The following is a 22463-nucleotide window of genomic DNA, read 5'->3' as shown; positions in this document are numbered from 1 at the left end:
ACTGAAACAGAATATGGAGAAACAGAATGGTTCCCAATTGGCAAGGGGGTCAGGCAAGGCTCCCTATTATCACCCCACTTGTTTAATTGTACACAGAAAATATCATACAAAGAGTAGGTTTAAACTTAGGAGGAAGAGAAGTGAAGATAAGAGGAAGGAACATCAACAATCTAAGATATGCGGATGACACCATAATACTAATGGAAAACATTACAGACTTAGAACAATGACTAAGGAAGGTAAAAGAAGAAAGTGCAAAGGCAGGCTTACTGCTGAACATAAACAAAAAGAATGAGCACAGAGAGTCTACTAAGTTCCACCGAAATAATGAGGAAATCAAAATAGTCCAAGAGTTCCCATGTCTTGCATCAAACGTTGACAAGAACAGTGACTGAAGTCAAGAAACAAGAAGAAGACTAGGAATGGGAAGGTCTCATTCCTAGTCCTTAGACAAGATCCTAAAGTGTAAAGATATACAACTGAACACTAAAGTTAGTATCGTCCAAGTCATTGTATTCCCCATTGCAATGTACAGATGTGAGAGCTGGACAGTGAAGAAAGCTGATAGGAAGAAAATAAACTAATTTGAGATGTGGTGCTGGAGAAGGGTGCTAAGGATCCTGTGGAAAGCCAAAAAGACAAACCAATAGATCCCGCAACAGATCAAGCCTGAACTTTCCCTGGAAGCCAAGATGACAAAGCAGAGGATGTCATACTTTGGCCACATCATGAGAAGGCCCTGCTAATTAGAAAAGACAATACTGCTAGGAAAGGTAGAAGGCAAAAGAATGAAAGGAAGGCTCCACACCAGATTGACAGACTCAATGAGGGAGGTCATAGGCCTGAATTTACAGGATCTGAGCAGAGTGGTTGATGGACAGGGGGTCTTGGAGATTGTCTCAGCCCAGGGTTGAGTTACAGTCAACTCAAGGGAAATTAACAACAACAAAAACAAATCCTTCGACTTCACAAAAACAAAGCCCTTCAGATATCTGAAGATGTCTGTCATGCCACTTCTCAATCTTCTATTCTCCAAGTTGAACCTACAGACTTCCTCCAGCCATTCCTAACTGAGGTTGTTTTCCAAGCCTTTTATCACCTTGGCAACTCTCCCCTTGTCATGTTCTGGCTTGCTAATATCCTTCTTAAACTGTTTTACCCAGTTTAACTGGACATAGCACTATTAGGTTTCATATACTGATTCATGATGGTACTGAAATATCACACTATCTGCCAACTACCCTGCTCACAGGCTCCAATCCCTCAGTGTTTTTTAGGTTAAGCATCCCTACTCTGGAAATGTGACATCCAAAAATTTCCAAAAACTGAAAACTTTTGCTGCCACCCTTCTGCTTCCACCTTCAAAGCAGTAGTGGCCATGCTCCTGCTCATTCATATCTTAGAACCTTGGTCTCTCTCCATCCTCACATCTCATACACAACACAAGTAGTGAACAAAGGAGATGTGAGGCTGGAGAGAGGTGCAAGGATCTGTGAAATGGCAGGATTTGCTCCGAGCTCTACGCTTGGATTCTTGCCATTTCACACATTCTCAGTTTCTCTCCAGCCATGTCTCCTGCATCTCTCTGCAGCCTTGCAAATACTGTATAGTATATACTACACTACTTGTGTTGATTATTGTGTATTATGCATATGGTATTCCAAAATCTGGAAAAAAAAAACAACCCTCAAAAAAGAAACTCTTCTGGCCCCAAGCATTTTAGATAAAGGGTACTCAACCTGTACAGGTAGAGCATCTTCTTTCTTTCCTCCCAATAAAGCTTAGCAACCAGCCTACATTCCTCTATCACTTCAAAGTAGATTGGAAGTGATAATGACATTTCTCCACATATGACATTAGGTGTGCAGGCAGGCAGAAAGTGTGTGCGTGTATGTGGGGTCAACTCTATTAAGCAGATGAACCAACTATCCATTGGCCAGACTTAACTTGGGCGTTGAAATGTCAGAATGAAATGTTCCCAAATAACTCTTTGTTTACCAGTTCTTGGTTTGCTCCAAACTTTTAACTTTGCAACTCACAACGCCTTGCTAATATGCTGACCTATGGTGTGCATGCTTTTGTTGAACCTTGACTCAGGCTCCTTTCACACTGCTTCACACTGATAGCACTTTAGCTGTCATGGCTTCATCCTGTGAAATCTTATGATCTGTAGCCTGGAGAGCCCTAGAGCAGTGGTTCTTAACCTGTGATCTGCAGACCCCTAGGTAGCTGTGATGTTCTTACAAGGGGTCCATGAAGGCTTGAAGAAATGTTCTAAGCTCTTACAGTTAAAACAGAAAGAAAGAATAAATGAGAGGGAGGGAGGGAGACAGAAGGATGGACAGTCATACATTCATCTCAAAGAGCAGGAGTCTTTTGCCAGTGATAAGACATTACTTGTACAAAGCTTCATTAAAACATCTCAAACTGTTCAAAAGTTTTTGGAAAATAAATGTTTATTTGAATGACATTTTTGAAGAAAAAAGATGGATAGACAGACAGACAATCGCATACCAGCTGTAATGAATAGATTTCCTCTGGAGATCATAGGCATTCTCCACAACTAATGTTGTTAAGATATGTTCAGATATGTGTGCTTTAAGTATTTATCCCTTCTCTCCAAATTTGAAGAAACTTAATGAGCAACTTTAAATAAATATTTGATGCACTTCAGGGTTTAAAATTTTGAGTTACAGTAAGTCTTGGAGGCCTGTGGTGACAAAAGATATTTAAAGGGGGATCCGTGGTAAAGAAAAGGTAAAGAACTGTTGCCCTAGAGCTCTCTAGCAGACTGTGCTTAAAAGGACAAGGGAGAGATGAATTTTCTGTTCCTGAAAACAACCTAGCAGAGGCTGCCCTGGAGACATATTATGCCTACTTTGCATTTTTAAGTATGTAAAACGTGTTTTGAAAAATCTGAATAGGTCTAGAGGGAAATTTTGTTCCAGGAAGGGACATTTTTGAGCACACAGAGTGAACACAGATGAGGAACATTTATAAACATCCAACAGCGGCAATATCAAGCCAACTCCCGGGTTGACTAGATGAGGACCATTTTCCTCCACAATATGTTGCTCCCATCTTGTTCATGGGTCTTCTTCCCTATTCTTATCCTCCCCACAACCCCACTTTGCACCCCTGTTAAGCCTTTGAAGTATTCCACATTCTTTGGCGAGACTTAACAGGCTCTGACAATCTGAGCTAATCTCATTCCCACACTGGTAGGAATCTAAAACTAACATCCCTCCCCAGAATGAGGTAATGGCACTTGAATCAACAAACTCAGCACTAAACAGATGTAACATTGGGGAGGGAGGCAGAAGGAGGCAGGGGGGAAAGAAGGAATTGCTCCCGTCCCCAGATTGGCTGTAAATTTAACCCAATTCGTATGGGACCTGGAGACTGACTTCAGTTGCTGAGTTTTGCTCAAGTTTAAAGTCCAGAATTTTGTTCAGGTTCAGCAGTTTAAAGGTAAAGTTTGGAAGTTTATAAGTCCAAGAACACCCCTCCACAGGGATGTTTTCACAGACTTAAAAGGTGGACATAAATGTTCTTCCAGTAAAACACACATCAAAGCAGCAGGACTGTGGCGTGGTGGTGGATTATTTGTAAGTGAGAAACAGCAGGTGGAAGGAGAAATGCTTAACCTTTCTCCTTGACCCAGATTTTCTCCTCCATTTCTTTCCTCTCCTCAACCAGTCTTATCGCTGGTTTCTGAGAAGCAGCAGCATACAAAATATCCTGGAAAACAAGTGAGGTCAAGGAAAGGGAAGGCACAGATGAGGCAGCTTTGAAAGGATGAATAATATATTTGCAACAGGTGTTGAAAATGTCATTGGAGATACTCTCAGGGAGATGCTGTCATGCAGAGGGACATGAAACAAAATAAAGAGGTGCCTTTTTGCCAGCGAACTGGATGAGATTCAAGGTGACTTTCACACTATACAATTAACGCATTTTGATACCGCTTTTACTGCCCTGGTTCTGTCTTGCACAAGATTTCTTTAGTTAAGAAATTCAAGTTTCACTAGTGAACCAGAAAATTTCATTCAGAAACCAAAGATGTTTCCAGCAGACATGTGTTGTCAAGACTGAAAAGCTATTGTTAAAACAATATAATTAAGGCACACAATAATTCAAATTTTGAGTGGACTGACACTCTAGTTGCCCAGAAATCTTATTTTCTCTCTTTCCTAGGGTCTTCCTTCCTTTCACCCCATACCATTTGTTCCCATACAAATGACCTTAAGACTTCTGTCCCTTTCCCATGTGTTTGTTAGACCCCTGAGGAATGTGAGCGACAGCCTTAGCAATTCACTTATGATTATGTTTCCCATCATCCAGTATTAGTACAATATAACATGTTAGAAGCAAACAAAGCTGATATCCATTAACTACAGTAGACAAGCTGAAAGACTCAGCTCTTACAGGCTCCATCCTATGGAATCATGGGAGTTGTAGTTGCATGAGGTTTTTATAAGTCTCTGCCAGAGAGCTCTGATGCCTCACCGAACTGCAAATTCCAGAATTCCATATGATGCAGGCATAGCAGTAGGTGGTATCAAAGTGCTATAATTATGAAGTGTGAAAAAGACCAAGATCATTTCTTTTTACCTCCTTCATCAATTATACACCTGCATGGCTTCACATGAATTTGGGTGACTTTCAGCTGCTGCCTGTATGGGATGGAATGCCTTCAGGACCTCATTGTTTGCTGAGAAACACCACAAAAAGGATAGAACCACATGGTTTATGTTATGATATCCACTCCTCTCGGCAGGCCTGGGATGAGGGCAGGTGTGTTATTGCAGTTGTAGTAATAATGATGGGAACCAGTGCAAAACATCTCTGGTGGATCTCATCAGGATCTATTTTAGAAAAGCCATTACTGCTCATCATCACTAGCATTTCAGATTGCAATTATAACCCTATGAAAATCAGAGCTGCAGACTTCCTGACATGGCTGCCAGAATGATATCACAGCTGCTGTAGCTGTAAACAGGTAGGAGGGATGAAAGAAACGAACAAGCCAGATTCACACACTTGGGTCTCAGTTTAGTGAGGAAGCAGCTCTAAACTTGAAGCATCATTTTTTTAAAAAAAGTAACAGGCTAGCATTAGCTACAGCATTTTAAAGCAGTAACTAGCTACTTGTATAAAGCAGACGATGAAAACACTGAAACAGTTCGAGATTTTCCATACCTTGGGCTCAGTCATTAATCAGAACAGAGCCTGCAGTCAAGAAACCAGAAGAAGACCAGGGTGGGCCTACACTGGTCAGAATACTCCAGGCTTCTTCTGGAGTATTCTGGCCCTGAAGCTGCCCTGAATTCCTGGGTAAGTCACTAACACAATGCCTGCGCCTATTTTTTAAACAGTGTCACAAAAACAACAGTAGAGGAAAAGGTGAGAGGAAGAAGGGATTTAGAAGCACCAGTGAGATTAACTGATATGTTTCGACATAAACTTTCTGGGACAACAATCCCCCAAAAGCCTAGGTTGAAATCAGTTTCAAAGGCTGCACCTACATTGCAGAATTAATGAAGTTTGGCAGCACTTTCACTGCCATGGCTCAATGGCATTCTCTGCCAGAGAGCTCTAGTGCTGCAACAAACTACAAATCTTGGGATTCTCTCCATCGAACATTACATGGCTGTGGAGTGGAGGTTGCCGCAGCTAAAAGGTGAATCCTAGAGGGAGTTAAAGAGGAGATGCATTATACTTCTGCCAATGCAGGACTTTACAATACATCTCCCAACTCGGGATCTGCATGCTATAGACAACCTTGTTATTTTAGGAAGTTAAAGCACAGAACTACTGGTACCACAGTTGGGCATGTTCAGCTTCCAAGACCTGAACTGAGGCATGAAAGAGGCACTGTTACTTCTAACACATTATAGCTGAAGTATTATTGTTACTCACAATACAATTTCCTCAACCTTTGATGCAGGCCTTCAAAGTTGACTGTGTCTAATTATATAATACCAATAGTCCCATGCTTTAATTCTATATTCTTACTTGAATTGTAATAATGTATTGGGCATTGCTTCAAGCTCTTTGCTGAGCGATGATTTATGCACAACAAACATTTAATGATAAAATCCCAGCTGGATCAGTTCTGAGTGAATGCCAAGAACTCAGAGCTTGTTCCAGTGGCTTCCAAATCACACGTTGCAAGTCAAAACTGGAGTTTCAAAACACAGCAGGTCAGGAGATAAATGTTTAGGATCCCATTAACAAATTGGATAGTATTACAATTTGGGCATAAATGACTTCTCTACTACAGAAAAGAATTGTTTCTAAAATGACTATACTGATTTATCATGAGTGGCTGCTACTTGGAAGGAATCACAACTCAGAGAAAGAACAGATGCTTTGCAAGGAGAAGGCTTCAGTTTTAATCCTTGGTGTCTCCAGTTAAAAAATATGCAAACAAACTAGAAGTCAGACTGCAGGTGAAGTGAAGGGTCTCTTCTGGAAACCCTAGAAAGCTATCAGTCTGAGTATACAATTTGTTGTTGTCATGCACCTCTGACTTATCATGCCCATTTCATGGAGTTTTCTTGGCAAGATTTCTCCAGAGGAGGTTTGCCATTGCCCTCCTCTTAGGCTGAGAGTGTGTGATTTGCCTAGGTCCACCCACTGAGTTTCTATGGCTCAGCAGACAATAGTGTGGTGCATTTAAGGTACAGAATTACCAAGTATATAATTATAATAATGTAGTATCACAATTTGATACCACTTTAACTGCCATGGCTCCATCTGATGGGATCCTGGGACTTGTAGTTTTGTGAGATAATTGGGTTCTTTGCTAGAAAGCACTAGTCCTATAGCATAAGAGCATTCCAAATACTATACGAAAATTGTAAATCCCAGAACTCTATAGAATGGAGGGCATTTAAAGTGACATCAGAATGCTATAGTGTATCAAGTAAAACTTCTCATGTTTCTAGGACTAACAGAACTTATCTTTATTAAAATTATGCCAAGTATGATGTAGGTGAGTAAGGGGAAGTTTTCTTTTCTCCATCATACTACCAGATGAACCACTAGAGCTGAATGGCGGCAGAGTAAGATTGGACAAAAGAAAAAAAATTCTTCACACCATGCATCACTATGGAATTGATGTCACCACATGTTTAGATGGCTGACAACCTGGATAGATTTAAAAGTGGTTTACACAGATTTAGAGAAGATAGAACAGTCCATGGCTATTAGTCATGAGAGCTACATATTATCTCAATACGTTACCTGAGTACAGTATCAATGGGTGAGGAAATGAGCAGGAGGGTGCTCTTGCATTCATGTTTTAGTCTTTCCAGAGTTGTTGCAAAGGCTTAGCATATGCAAAGTGCTTTAATTATTGACACAGACTAGGCTTTCTAGATGTGGTGATTTCTCAGACATTTATCTCCATTGCTGCCATAATAGGATCTTGTGAAAATAAGCATGAATCAGAAAAGTCTTCTGGTGGAGAAACAAGATGTACTTACACATGGCCTGGACTCGTTGAAGGTCAGAACAATTCCTGGGTATTTGGATGGTACTGAGTCTTCACAAACAATCTGAAAAATACAAAACACAAAGGCATAGAATCATAGAATTGGAAGGGATTGCGAGGGCCCCCTAATCCAATAACCTGCCATGCAGGAATATGCAACTAAAGCACTCCCAAAAGATGTCCACCCAACCTCTGTTTGAAGACCTCCAAAGAAGAAATGCTCACCACCTTCCAAGGTAATCTCTATCACTGTCCAAAAGCTACTTAAGTACAGAAATTCTTTCTAATGTAGAAGTGGAATCCCTTTTCTTGCCATTTGAATTCACTGGTTCATGGTCTAGTATTTGGAACAGTAGAAACAAGCTCACTCCATCTTCTACATGACTTCCTTTCAAATATTTAAAATGCTACTGTTAGTTGCATCTGTAACTGGCTGACAGACTGAACCCAGGGAGTGCTCACCAATGGTTGTTCTCCATCACCAAGAGAACTGACTCGTCGGGTGCCTCGGGGTTCTGTCCTGGGCCAATTTTTGTTCAATATCTTTATAAATGACAGACAGTGGAATAGCTAATACCCCAGAGGATAGGATCATGATTCAAGATGACCTTGACATCTGTATGTCAAACCTATAAATATTATTATTATTATTATTAATGCAATTTCTCATTGAGCAAGAAACAAATACCCACCCTTATTGTGCTCTGAGAGGTCTAATCTACACTGCAGAAATTTGCAGTTTAACATTGCTTTTAGCTTACAGTTATCTTACAGTTGTAAACCGCTTAGACACTGTTAGTTCAGTATGAAGTGGTATATAATTGAAGCTGTTTGCTTTACCTGTTGTTGTTGTTGTTAAATTTTATTTATAAAGTGCTGTAAATTTGCTCAGCACAATGGAATTCTGGGATCTGTAGTTTTGTGAGATATTTAACTTTCTCTGTGAGAGAGCTCTGATGCCACAACAAACTACAATCTCAGGATTACATAGTGACATGGTGTTCTTCAGAAGCTTGGACTATAATTCCTAATGATAAAGGAAGATGAGAGCTCAATATCAGGAGGACCACAGGTTCACCCCAAACCAGTCTGGATAAACACAATTTCTCTCTTTTGATTCCACACCAGCAGAAAGTGCGAAAGACAACCACAATGAGTGACATGGATCCAAAGCGCACTGGAGAAATAATCCAGTTTGAGACCCCTTTAACTGTCCTGGCTCAGTGCTAGGGAATCCTGGGAATTGCAGTTTATTGTGGTATGGAGCTCTGACTGAGAAGGCTAAATGTCTCATAAAACTACAGTTCCCAGAATTCCCTAGTATTGAGCCAGGGCAATTAAAGCGGTCTCAAACTGGATTACTTCTGCAATGTGTTTGGACCACAGTCCAAGGCTCACACCACTACACCATGCTGCCTCTCTGTATAGTCTACAGAGTGGTCTTTAATTTTCTCACAAAAAAAGAAAAATTCTGAATTTGAATTTTTCACCCCAATTTTCCCAGCACTCTTGGGCTTTCAAGTGTTGAAAGAAAGTAAGAGAGAAGGTACAAAGTAAATCTAGCCAGTTGATACTCAAATGGTTTTACCATTTGCTGACAGGAATTAAGACATTAGGAAATAAATCTTCAAAAATATATAGAATCTTATTCTAATATATACATCTAATGTCTATATCAGGGGTCGGCAACCTACGGCCCGCGGGCCACATGCAGCCTGCCGAGCCGTTGGGACCGGCCCCAGCTCGGTTCTGCTGCCAACTACCGCTGCCAAAGGCCCCGCAGGGCCTTTGGCCTGTTGTGGAAGCGTACGGGGCCTCTAGCGCAGGCACGCAGGGCCATTGGCCTCCTGGGCAGGCATGCGGGGCTATTGGCCTCCTGTGCAGGCGCGCGGGGCCATTGGCCTTCTGTGCAGGCACGCGGGGCTATTGGCCTCCTGTGCAGGTGCGCGGGGCCATTGGCCTCCAGTGCAGGTGCGCGGGGAGGAGGAGGAGGGAGGAAGGAAGGAAGGAAGGAAGGAAGGAAGGAAGGAGGAGGAAGAGGAGGAGAACAAGGGAGGAAGGAAGGAGCAGGAGGAAGAGGAGGAAGAAGAAGAAGAGGAGCAGGAGGAGGAGGAGGATTTCCTTTCCATTTTTACAGGTCTGCTTTGTTTTAACAATGATGATGATGATGATGATGGTGATATTGATGTGAGCCAGCTTCAGAGGCACAGCCAATGTAAATTGCTGTGATTTTTACAAACTCATGCGCAGTGAAGAAAAACCACAGTCCCTTGACCAAGTACACACTTCTGAGAAGTACACTTGGTGCAAGAACCACCTTGACATGTTCAGTATGCATAGCCATGTGAACCCATGTTCAGTGTGAAACCCAAAGAGTTTGGTTATGCAATAAGCCTCTGAAATATGCAAGAGGCCATCTTAAGTAAAGCCATGTTCAATGCCCAAATGTGCTGTTTGGAATGGGGGGGGGGGTTTGGCCAGAAAGGGAAGTACATTTCTGTCATCTGTCTAGGAATAATGCCCAAATGTCCTCCACTTTGATCATGCCTAAGAAACATGCATTTATATTAACATTTTTAAAAAATCATCCAATTTTTTCGCATGTCCTCCATTTTTAAAAATGGTGTCCTACATTTGAAAATGTTGTCCTATATTATTTAATTATTTATTTTTGCCCCCCCCCCCCCCCCCGTTGTCTGGGTGACACCAACCCAGCCCCCGGGTCAAAAAGGTTGCCTACCCCTGGTCTATATAATGTTTCTCCTTAATTCCTTCATCTTGTGTTCAATACATTTTCATAGAAACATTTATTCTATGCAACAATTTGTATTATACTAGATGATGGAAGTTTAACATAGTGGTAATGTAAAGTTTGTGGCAAAGTTTGATGTATTGGATGGAAAGATATTCAAACAAGTACAGGATAATATAACATATATTCTATGCAACGATTTGTATTGGTGTTCTTCGTGGTGTTCTTGAATTACAATTCCCACTATCCTTGACCATCGGCTGTGCTGACTGTGGCTGATGTAACCAGTACAAATAAAACCGATGACAGGTATTTATGGCCTTAGGGTCGCCATAAATCAGAAACGACCTGAAGGCACATAACAACCACAAACACCTTAGGCAACTCCTTCAAAGATAAAAAACCCCAGAGCAGATTAAATGCCCCATCAGTACTGGTGCCACCATTTCCCGCTCCTTTGAGCCATAATGTTTACCTTGCTTTCGGCTTGAAAGGAAGTCCCATTAATCTCACTGGCAGGAGATGGAACATGGTGTTCTGGAGAGATTGTTGTTACCCTAGTTGTCCCCGCAGTCTCATGCCTCAGATCTGTGGTGGGTGGTGTGACCCCTGATGGAGGCTGTGTGGTTGCAGTGGATTTCTTTCCCTCAGGTTTTGTCACTGTCGTTGGCACTGATTCTTTGGGTGGCGTAGGCCCTGGCCTCGTTGTGGTTGTTGCAGTGGAGACCCCGGGTGCGTGAGTACTTTTCTCCTTTGCAGGAGTGACACTTTCCAGAGGTACAGCACTGGTGCCATGTCCTGGAGTTGTAGAGTGTTTGTGACTTGTAGGAGTATCAGGTCTACTTGATGCTTTAAAATGGAGTGGGGGGAGAGAGAGAGAGAGAGAAAAAAAATTAAACATCCCAATATCTAAAAAGCCAGCACTTCTCCATCAGCATTGCAATACAGTCGGCCCTTTTGCATATTTGGTTATTTACGGATTTGATTAATATGTTCTCTCTAGGATTCTCTAGTCCTCCAGCACAACTCTGCTGGAAATTGAACACAGAGTTGTGCTGGAGGATCTAGAGATTACTAGAGAAAACACTTCTCTAGGCATCTGTAGGCCCTCCAGTGTGATTCTGTGGTAAATTTCTGGCAGATGTTGACCACAGAGTTGCACTGGAGGACTTAAAGATTCATAGACAGGTGTTCTCTCAGGTAAAAACATAGTGGTTTTTCCCCCCAGTTTTCCCACTTTCATGGGGGTCCTGTTCCCCTAACTTTAGCACTGGAGCCCTGGGTTCTAAAGGTTTGCCCTGTGGATAGGTATTGGTAGGATTCAGATATGTATCTGTTGTCTGTCTGCCTGCCTGCCTGCCCGCCCGCCCGCCCGCCCGCCCGCCCGCCCGTCCGTCCGTCCGTCCGTCCATCCTGTTGTGTACCTTAAAGTCATTTCTAACCTATGGTGGCGTGAGAACCAGTGTGGTGTAATAGTTTAAGTGCTGGACTAGGACTCTGGAGACCAGGTTTTGATTCCCAGCTCGGCCATAAAACCCAATGGGGGAACCTTGGGCAAGTCACATGCTCCCAGCCTTAGGGAAAAACAATGGCAAACCTCTGAAAAATCTTGCCAAGAAAAACTTGAAGGCACGCAATACACAAGGAGAACCTATCACAGCTTTTTTTTTTCATGGCAAGATTTTTTTTAGAAGGAATTTGTCATTGTCTTCCTCTGAGAAAATGTTACCTCTGGTTCTACACTTTTGCTAACCTGCTGCAGTACCTTCCACTCACCCTGGACCTAAAGGAAGGTTTAAAGCCTTGACTACACAAGCGGAGCTTGACTAAACAAACTGAGTCAAGCATCACTTAAACCCAAGTCTAGACAGTATACTCGAAATCTGAGGATCCCAGAGAAGCTCCCTAGTGCAACTAAGCTAGAGTTTAGACAGTATTTCTTCAGATAGTCATTGTAGGAGTACAACAGAAGGAATTTCAAGTAAAGTGTCAGAAATCTTAATGGCTTGTGCCAGTTCAGACTGCGGGTGGGGAAATTACATTTAAAAAAAAAAATAATATATATATATATATATATATATATATATATATATATATTATTAAAATTCATTAAAATAACAAAGAAATCATATGATTAACTGATCCTTTCAGTAACAAAGCAGTAAGAAAAGTGAACACCTATACTTATTTCTACATACACTATTATTTTCACTGTTCCTATAGTGCATATATACTGTTATTGTGTAACAGATACTTTTGTTAAACTAAGAGGTTCTTAATTATTATTGATTACTTTACTTCCTTTTGGGCCGCATTAAGCTTTCTTCTTTCTTATTTTTTTAACTACAAAAACCTGCTTGAAAGGAGAAAACTAGCATACAAAGGACAAGTCTGTCTCCCTTATGTCTTTTTTTTTTTTAAATAATAACCAAATTTTACTGCATTTTTAAACACAGGGAAGCAATTAAGTGTGGCTCATGAACATTCATGCCCCAACTGGAACCTAAAGTGTTACAGTTCACCCAATCTCCCCAAAGAGTCAAATCCCTCAGTCTGCTACATGTGAGTGTTAGCAGACCAGATGATAGCCAGGCCGCTCAGCACTAGAACCGGGTTTTACCATCACCACCACCCTTACCCAAGATTTTGATACATCTCTGTTTGTTCTGGATCTTCCTGAAAGATCCAGAGCCCTTCATTGTGATGCCAGTCAGTGGACTGCATGCATGTCCTACTGATTTGCTCAGCAAGTCTGTCTTAGGTCACATCACCCTGAGGTAAGAATGAAGAGCCTGGCCATTCTGACCTCTGAGCGGAGTGACTTGCCGTGGCAGCAGATGCACCAGGAAGCTCAGCAGGATGCACATGTGGTCAGCCACCCAGCATCACAATACAGGGCTTTGCAACTGGGGAGAGTTGGGAGCAGTTCCAGAAGCAGGATGCTCCAGGCTAAGATGCACCAGTGCAAACAGGACCTAAGAGTACAAGGAAGGAAACCCAAGTGGGGTTTCTCAGCTGTTTCAGCTCAGTGGGGCGGTACCTGTGAGGACAATGGGAGAAGGTGAGCCAATGGACTGTGCTGATGGAGCAGGTGTCGCTGCTACTGTCGTAGGTGAATCACTGCTAGATGGAACTGGGCCAACAACAGTTGAGACTATAGGTGTCCTGGGAGCAGTTGTAGCTTTTGTCTGATGAGTAGTTTTGAATGTTACAGGTGAAGAAGATGGTTTGACTGATGTCCCTTTTGATGGTGACCCAGTGGATGTTGGTCTGGGGGTTCCCAAAGTGGTTTGCTGTGTTTCTTTTGTAGTTGCAGAGGGAACACTCTTAGTTGCCAGGCTACTGGCAACACTGAGGGTAATAGTTTTTGAAGTTGTTAGTTTGATCGTTGAAGAAGCAGCGTTCTCAGAAGTTACAATGTTTGGTCTGATTGTCGTTGCTGCAGACCCACTTTTTGTGGTAATGGCTGAAATAGTGGAGGCATCTCCTAAAAAGATACAAAAAGTTAGACAAATTTCAGAAGTGGTTAACTCACCAAACAGGTGCCCTCCATATAAGACTGGTCTACAATTCCCATCACATCCAACTAGCAGGTTGGCCTAGGAGTTATGAGCCTAGTTTGTCCTACATATCAGCAATACTGGGATTAATTACTCAGCCCAAACTCTGATTTGCTCATCTATTCCAAGAATAAATCAGAAACTCAAATGAGCTGAACAAACCATTTCAGTTGAAACAAGCCTTCTTGCCATATAAACAACAGTAGCAGTTTTTACCTTTGGGGGAAGGAGGTTAAAGAGATCTACAAAAATGCAATGAAACATGAATCAGCTTGCATAACTAATGAGCACATGACTGAAATACTCTGGAATTTCTTCTATTTGGAGGTAGGAGTTACTATCCCAGGACACCAATCTCAGAATGTCTCTCCTTTTGTGGTGTAACTCTAACATTTTATATCATTTTATACTTACTCTCTTAATGTTGGGTACTGCCAGGACGGTACAGTGGTTTGAACATTGGACTAAGACTCTAGAGAACAGGGTTTGATTTTCTGCTCAGCCATGGAAACCCACTGCATGACTTTGGGAGAGTCACACATTCTCAGCCTGAGAGAATCAGACAGGCTCACCTTAGGGTCACCATAAATCAGAAATGACTTGAAGGCACACAAGAACAAGAAACAACTCTTATCATTGGCATAAGCAACTAGTTTCTTCCATGGCTTGAATCCTGTTGGTGACTCCAATGAAAGACCTGCTGAATCAATTCATTGATAAATCTAATTGATTCTGTTGGTTTACCTTAGTTGGGATTAACCAATAGGACTCAACCCCATGGCAGCAAGGTGGTAGATCTGCTCCAGGTTTTAGTCTTTACTGTAAAGGAGTTGCCCAAGATTCTTATACCTATATGCAAAACAGTTTTGTATGGAAAGTTCAAACTAAAATCCAGAGAGGGTTGCCATAAGTTGGAAATGACCTGAAGGCACAGAAAAACAATAAAGAGAGGTATACCCTAGGTTTGGTGCTAAATAGCCTGGATATCATCGAAACTGTTCATGCCAGACTAGGGGATTGGGCCATGCACTTTCCAGACTCTTCGCTGAGACTGTCAATAAATTGACACTCTATAGAGACTGTCCTGCTTGACCACACAACAATTTAGAGACACATTCATGATATGAGTGGGAGGTCATCCCAACTCAAGCTGCAGCTCTAAGGTTTTGAACCTGAAACCATATCTAATATAGCAGCCAGGGTAGTACTGTGGTTAGGATGTTCCAATTTCAAGGCCACATTTTGACAGGAAACTCATGGGTCATGAAACCATGTCACAGGTTTCAAAGACAATGAAACCTAAGGGGGAAGAAAACCTCATGCAACCTTGGAGAACCCACTCACAGCCTCATCAACCTCACAGGGTTGTTGTGAGGATTATTCATGGAGGAGAGAGAAAGTAATTAACAATAATAACAACATTTTAAATCTGACACAGGCCTACAAGAGTCCCTGATTTCCTCGAGCAGAAGGATGGGGAGAGAGCCTGAAATGATTGCATAACCAAAGCTTAGAAAAGTTCCATTCTGTTAGTTTATAATTTTGCAGCCCAATAAAATCACCTCTCCAAGCTCTGTGCATGATGCAAAGCTCTATGGAAAAGGAGGTGAATATAAATAATAACTTGTTTCATCCACTGAAGGCCATTCAAACCAATTTAGAGCAAGAACACAACTTCCCTTTCTCCGCCACTTTCATCCAACTTATTTAGGTGTTCCTGCTACTGGGAGTTCATTCCTTGTCCAAGATCGTTTCCTATCTCCACCTTGGTGACACGGCTTAGATGGGCTCAGAATCTATTAATAGAGGGAAAAGGAAATGCAAAAGAATAACTTCAGGAAATACCGGGTGGGACACAGCCCACTCAGCACAGACAGGCATGTCTCTGGCACAGAGTCATAGCCTGGCTCCCAAAGTGAGCTGGGAAAAGCTGGACGGTGACAGCGGTTAACATTGCTGTTATTGATTCTGAGGACCTCAGGCTGGGAGTTTTGCAAGTGTCCATTTCCCCTCTGCAGATTTTTCTGATTAAGTGGAAGGTCAGAGGTTAGTTTCATCAAAGAATTCTTCAGGGGTGTCGGAATTCCTTGAGGACTATCTAGACGAGGCTGGTTTTCCTATAGGAAGGAGTAACAGTTTGCAGAAGGGAGTTGTGGGTCTGTGTGTGTGCCTTCAGGTTGCTTGTGGACTTATGCTGACCCTCTGAATTTCATAGGGTTTTCATAGGTAAGGAATACTCAGAGGTAGTTTGACATAGCTTTAATCTGAACTACAGCCAACAGCACCCGGTACTCCTTGATTGTCCCCTATCAGGTCTGACCCTGCTTAATTTCCAAGATCAGATGGAATCTGGTACCTTCAGGGTATTTAGGACTTAGCTGTGGGCCTAGGAGATCAGAACTGTTTCTGATGCCGTCATCACATAATGTTTTTGATCAGAGCTGGAGTTCAACAGTAGTTATCGAACTACTGTTTCCAAAATCCTCCAGCCAGCTTGGCCAGGGTCTAGTTATGGGGCAGTTGTAAAGAAGGGAAGTACAATTTTGGTGCTCTGGTTTAAGGATGGATACATACATGCATGCACACAAACAAACTTTGGTGTGCTGTGTGCTTCTTGAATGTCCATTTATCATTTTTTGCCCATAAAACAGGAAAGCAAATATTCCATGACTGCAGTGAAGCAGAACTCCATTCAAGGGCAAGAATTCCTTTGGTATTTATCATCCCAGTAAACACTGACAGAAGGAATCCACGTTTTTGAAGGATGTGCATATCGGTTCCTATCACTGGATGTGAGCAAGGGAGTGGGGCAAGCCTTAGCACCCCACTCCACCTAAGCCAAAATTCTTTGCCTTCCCAGATTCACAGCTCCCTGTCTGCCCAACGACTGCTTTTCTCTTTGTACCACCCTTTTTGTTCTAACTCCTATATGTAGATCTCCAGCCTTGCCCTTTCCAGTGATCCTGGACTTGCTTATGTATAAGGCCTTAACTCTAAAGCAGTGACTAGTCATTGTGCAGAGCTGAAGTTTCTGTGCCAGGTTTCATACCTTCCAGCATTTTACAGCTGAAATCTGGGACTCATGTAACCAACCAACATTAGAGTGTGGTCAAACTGGCAAGCGTTATTAATGAGGAGGAACACACAAGCTAGGAGAGACTGCAGCAGCTTGCTTTTGCCTGAGTCTACTGGGAAGGGCAAATTTTTACCACCTGCTCTTGTCTCCCCTCTGCTGAGTTAACAGAGTATATAAACTATTTTTGTACCTTGAACTCAGTTTGCAGCAACTGAAGTAAGTCAGGGACAAAGGAGGAAAGTGGGAGGAGGAGAGGAACTAAGACATTTTTTTAAAGCAGCTGAAAAAAATGGGATGATAAAGGATTAATCAGGACCATCCCTGCCAAATTGGTTGAGATTTTCTCCCCCACAATCCACACCAATGCTTTCCATTGTAGCAGAACTGATGTTGTGTCACTTCCAGTGGAGTTAGGGGGCTGCCATGTTGCCCCCAACTCTGCTGTAAATCAAGCTATTCTTAATCTGGATGCTAAGCCTCTAACGGCACCAAGCAGTTGCTGCTACTTCTGCGTTTCCTATTTCTGCCCAAACTTCTATTTCCTTTCTGTCCCAGGCATTGTTCAGCTTAGAACACTTATTTTTTTCACACTACAACTGGCCGTACTTGTTGGATAATTCTGGGAATTGTAGTCCAAAAGACAACAGTAATGTATTCAAGTCTTTTAGTCCAAATTTCAAGTCGAGTCTCAAGTCCCTACCTTCAAGTCACAAGTTGAGTCTCAAATCCTTGCAAGATACTTTCAAGTCAAGTCTCAAGTTGAGTCTTAAATCTGGGAGTTAACTTTTAACAGAGAAAAAAATGGAGGCAGGGTGAGTTTCTTGGAAGGAACAGCAAATGTATTAAACAATGGGCTTGAGGCAGGAGTTGAGGTCTGCTTGACAGTCTGTCCCTGCTGCACATCAGAGGAGCCTTCTGAAGATTTTCAAATGCTTTAGCAAGATCCTTCTGCCTCAAGCACATTGCCCAATGCATTTGCTCTTCCCTTCCAAGAAATTTGCCCTGCATTTTGGGAGGTGGTCTTGCCTGCTACTCAAAGTGAACGGTACCAGAAAGTCAGTCACTAAAATATACAAGTCTCAAGTCAAGTCAAGCGAGTGTGTCATTTTTGCCAAGTCAAATCCAAGTCAAGTCATTGAAGTCAACTGACTTCAGCCTACATCACTGAAAGACAACATTTCAAAGCTCGGGTTATTGGCTCAATCCTGCACACCCCTGAAATAGCTACTGAGCCCCTGCATCCCCTCCTTCTGCTTCTCTTAAATTAATGGCCTTCCACCAGGGAAAAGGTATTTCCTAATTTAGAACAGAAATCCCACTTCAGTAAAGTTAGCTCTTATCACTTACACTCTGCCTGCCCTATGTTTCTTTCATTAAAAGAGATCTCTAGAGTTAGGGAAATTTTATTGAGCATATTTTCCATACATGAAATATTCTTTATCTATTTTTTTAGCATGTATTTGCTTTAAATACTTTCTTATTCTGTGAACCTATTTCTGTAACATATGTATAAAACAAAACTGGACATTCTTTATACAATGGAAATAAGTGAAGACAATATTTTACTACGTATTGTACTTTTTAAGTTAAGACGGATCTCTTCCGATGAGCATACCCACCTGACTCTGTATGATACATGGATCCATCTTACTGATTAGGATCGGAATACCTTACTCCCACTGTCACTTTTGATAATGTGTTTTTAATTGTTAAACTGTTTAATTGTTGTATGTTTTTATATTTTATTATCAAAATCTGTAATTCTATATTTACTCTAGGTTGTAATCCTGCCTCAATCCACCTGGGAGAGGCAGGAAAATATAAATAAAATTTTTATTTATTTTTATTATTTAAATCATAAATAAATGTGAATTCATAATCTTCATGGTTAGCACCAGAAAAAACAAAAGCCAGCTTCTCTGTACAGGACAGAGGTTCAGGCCATGACAATTTAAAAGGAAACAGCCCCATAACCACTTGCCTCATCCACCATCCATAGCTTCAAAGGATCTGTCTGATAGAAATGCTTACTCTTTTGTGGCAACATGATTGAAGGCCAGGCCGCCTTCCAACTTCTCCTACACCTCTGTTCCTGTCCTGTAAAGAGCACTCTTCTCCTCTTATCACCCCAGCTCAGGTAGGACTAGAAGAATAATGGTTCACAATGAGTCTCACTTTATGATCCTCATAATGGCAGGGAACACAGTTTGATGGGTGCTAGCCGCCTGAGAGACAGTGCAGAGATGGGATTGATGTCCACCAGGGAAATAAATGGCCATGAAAAGCACAACGCTGGTAGCCCTGGAAACTAAGAGCTCATTAGCCATGAAGCCTCATCCTTGCTACAAACTACTGTAGCTCATTTATGGGAAGGGGGATAGGGCTTTCTCTCTATTTTGCATGTGATAGAAGAGATTGCACATTAATAATAATAATAAATTTTATTTGTATACTGTTTTTCCATAGATCAAAACGGTTTACAGACTATTAAAACTATTACACATAAAAATAGATAAAATCCAGTAATACAATTATACAGAACACAATCATTCACAGGGTAAGGCATCAAGAACACTCAACCTCATTCCTTGGGGGGGGGGGGAGGCTTGACAAAAGAGGAAAGTTTTAAGCCTCTTTTTAAATGTTTCTAGGGGGGTCATAAGACGGAGCTTCTTGGGAAGACTATTCCAGATCCGTGGGGCCGCCACTGAAAGGGCCATCTGGGATGTGAAAACATATTTGGAAGATGGAATTTCCATCAGATTCTTCCCGGATGTTCTGAGAGTGCAGGGTGGATTATATGGGGAGATGCGGTCCCTCAAGTAACTTGGGCCCAAGCCATGTAGGGCTTTATAGGTAATAATCAACACCTTGTATTGCGCTCGGAAGCAAATGGGCAGCCAGTGAAGATTTTTCAGAATAGGTGTTATGTGGTCAAACTTGGATGCGCCGGTGACCAGTCTGGCTGCCATGTTTTGTACTAACTGAAGCTTCCAGGCTTGGTACAAGGGTAGCCCCAAGTAGAGCACATTACAGAAATCTAAGCAAGAGGTTACCAGAGCATGTACCACAGTTTCAAGGTCCCTTTGGCCCAAGTAGGGTCGCAGTTGGCGTATCAACAAGCACTTCTGATAGCAAGCACTTCTGACCATCACATCTACTTGAGATGTCAACTGCAGGGACAAGTCCATTGGACTATGACTGGAGACCAGGGTTTGAATCCCCACTCTGCAATGGAAACCCACTGGGTGATCTTGGGCAAGTCACAGTCTCTCAGCCTCAGAGGATAGCAATGGCACACCCCCTCTGAAAGAAAAAAACTTGCCAAGAAGAAATTTTAAAGGTTCGTCTTAGGGTCACCGAAGTCAAAAGTGACTTGAAGGCAAACAACACACACACACACACACACACACACACACACACACTCCATTTTGTCATCATTACAACGACATTTGGCGAGGACATGACAAAGTCTTTTTGTTGGCTGCTCTCAAGTTGTGGAACTCTTTCCCATGGGAGGCTTCATTGGCACCATCTTCTTTCTTTCTTTCTTTCTTTCTTTCTTTCTTTCTTTCTACTGACAGACAAAAAACTTTTTGTTTAGGCAGGCCTTTGGCTCTTAACCTACTGCGATTGAACATGATGCTTTTATCCTTTTTTAAAAATGCTTTAATATGATTTTTAACTGTTTTAATTTGGTGTTTTTAACATAATTATTTAGTGTTTTTTAACTTTTATATCAAAATTGTTTTAGTTGTGCTTTGTTTAAGTACAGCACCAACTGTAGAAATAAAATTCTAAGTTAATAGTTTTATTTGTTGTTGTATGCCTTTGAGTCATTTCTGCTTTAGGGCAATCCTATTGTGTGGGATAGGTTCACTATGGGATTGTGAACCTATCCCATAGTTTTCTAGACAGGATTTGTGCAGAGGGAGTTTGCCATGGCCTTTCAATGAGGCTGAGAGAGTGTGGCTTGCCCAAGATTGAGCGCCTGATGTTCCTCTTAAACTGTGGCATTCCACCAGCTGGGTTTCCGCAGCTGAGCAGGGAACCTTTGTTAGAATCACTACAATATCACAAATGTGGTGAGATTCTGGGTTATTTACATCAATGCTACTCACAGTGAGACCAGAGTTTGATTCCCAGCTCGGCTGTGAAACCCACTGGGTGACGCTGGGCAAATCACACTCTTTCAGCCTTAAGGAAAGGCAATGTCAAACCTCACCTGAACAAATCATGCCAAGAAAACCCCATAATAGGGTTGCCTTAGGGTCGTCATAAGTCAGAAATGTCTTGAAGGCACACAATACACACACACCCTCAAAATGATGGTCCATGGCCTAATGTCATCGGTTTCTAAGAACGAAAGAGCAGCAACCAATGTGCAAAATGTAGTCCTGGCCCCAGGTTGTTATGTTCCTTTAAGTTGCCACCAACATTTGGCAAACCCATCATAGGTGCTTCTTGTCTCTCTTAGTCTGAGAAAGGGTGATTTACCAGGGTCATCCAACCATTGGGTTTCCATGGTTGAGTGGGGATTTGGATCTTCATCTCTCAAAGTCCTACTTCAACACTCAGGCCATTACAGGACACTTGCTTTGTGCCTCAAGGGTTACTCTTAAGAGAACTCTTGAAATTGGAGATCCATGGGAATAACCTTGGGATTTTTTTTTTTTTTACGGTGATAGCAGGAGCTACCATGAGCTCTAACACTGAGCTCTATCTATTCCTTCCCCTTACGACTGATTTCCTAGGGAAAAAATAGCATACAGCAAATGCAGGAAACTGCATTTCATGATTCATTTTGAGAGGGGGGGGGGAAATCTCTCTCTTCTTGGATAGCTCTGTGATGTATTATGACCATTATATCTTTGTATTTGTTGACTTGCTGCCCAGTTTCATTTTTTCTGCCTTTAATCTTACTGCATCTAGCTCTGAGAGATATATTAGGCAGGGGAAGCTGGAGTTCAACAAGGTGAGGAACAAAATCATCATCTAATGGGCTGTTCAGTGGAGAGCAGAGTTTGCAAAACATGACACTGCAAAGGCCCGCCCAAAAAGGATACAATGAAAATGTTTCTCACACATCTGTAAGGTATGAGTACTCAGATACAACACACCTACATTCCCACCCACCTGCCCTGGGTCTTCTCCACAAACAAATTTCCAGCAAAGGCTGGAAAATATGTCCCGAGCTACTAGCGTGAGAGAGATGGGAAAAATGGTCCACACATATCAGGGAAATGAGACAGGAACTGACAGACAGGAAGAGAAGGGGAATCGAGTCCAAGTCTAAAACAGATGCTGGAGTTTGGACTTTACTGCATGCAGTGAAGTGCAGTGTGGCAAAGGCGAGGGAGGTGATTTTTTTCCCCCTGAGGACATCTTTCTTGTTCCTGAATAAGACAGGATAATTACAGACAGCCCTCTGTATCCATGGATTCTTTATCCATGGATTCAAGCATCCATGGTTTGACTATATATATGTATATTCCAAACAGCTAACCTTGATTTTTCCATTTTATATGTGTGACACTATTTTGCTATCCATGTATTTAATGGGACGTGAATATC

The 22463-nt window shown here is 42.0% G+C and overlaps 1 protein-coding gene across 2 annotated transcripts in view; it reads right to left on the bottom strand.

The window, feature by feature from the left end:
• PODXL (podocalyxin like) overlaps positions 1–22463 on the bottom strand; it is a 109185-nt gene that overhangs the window by 21685 nt on the left and 65037 nt on the right. For both annotated transcript variants that reach the window (XM_089527465.1, XM_089527464.1), the window contains exons 2-4: positions 13294–13740; positions 10729–11102; positions 7494–7565 (exon numbers count right to left, since the gene is read on the bottom strand). In XM_089527465.1, coding sequence (XP_089383591.1) covers positions 7494–7565; positions 10729–11102; positions 13294–13740 — 893 coding nt within the window. The remainder of the gene's footprint in view (positions 1–7493; positions 7566–10728; positions 11103–13293; positions 13741–22463) is intronic.

Source organism: Sceloporus occidentalis, unplaced genomic scaffold (assembly GCF_023333645.1).
Source record: "Sceloporus occidentalis isolate IW3139 unplaced genomic scaffold, rSceOcc1.0.p SCAF_5, whole genome shotgun sequence".
NCBI lineage: Eukaryota > Metazoa > Chordata > Lepidosauria > Squamata > Phrynosomatidae > Sceloporus > Sceloporus occidentalis.
This window is presented reverse-complemented; position numbering and strand designations above follow the sequence as displayed.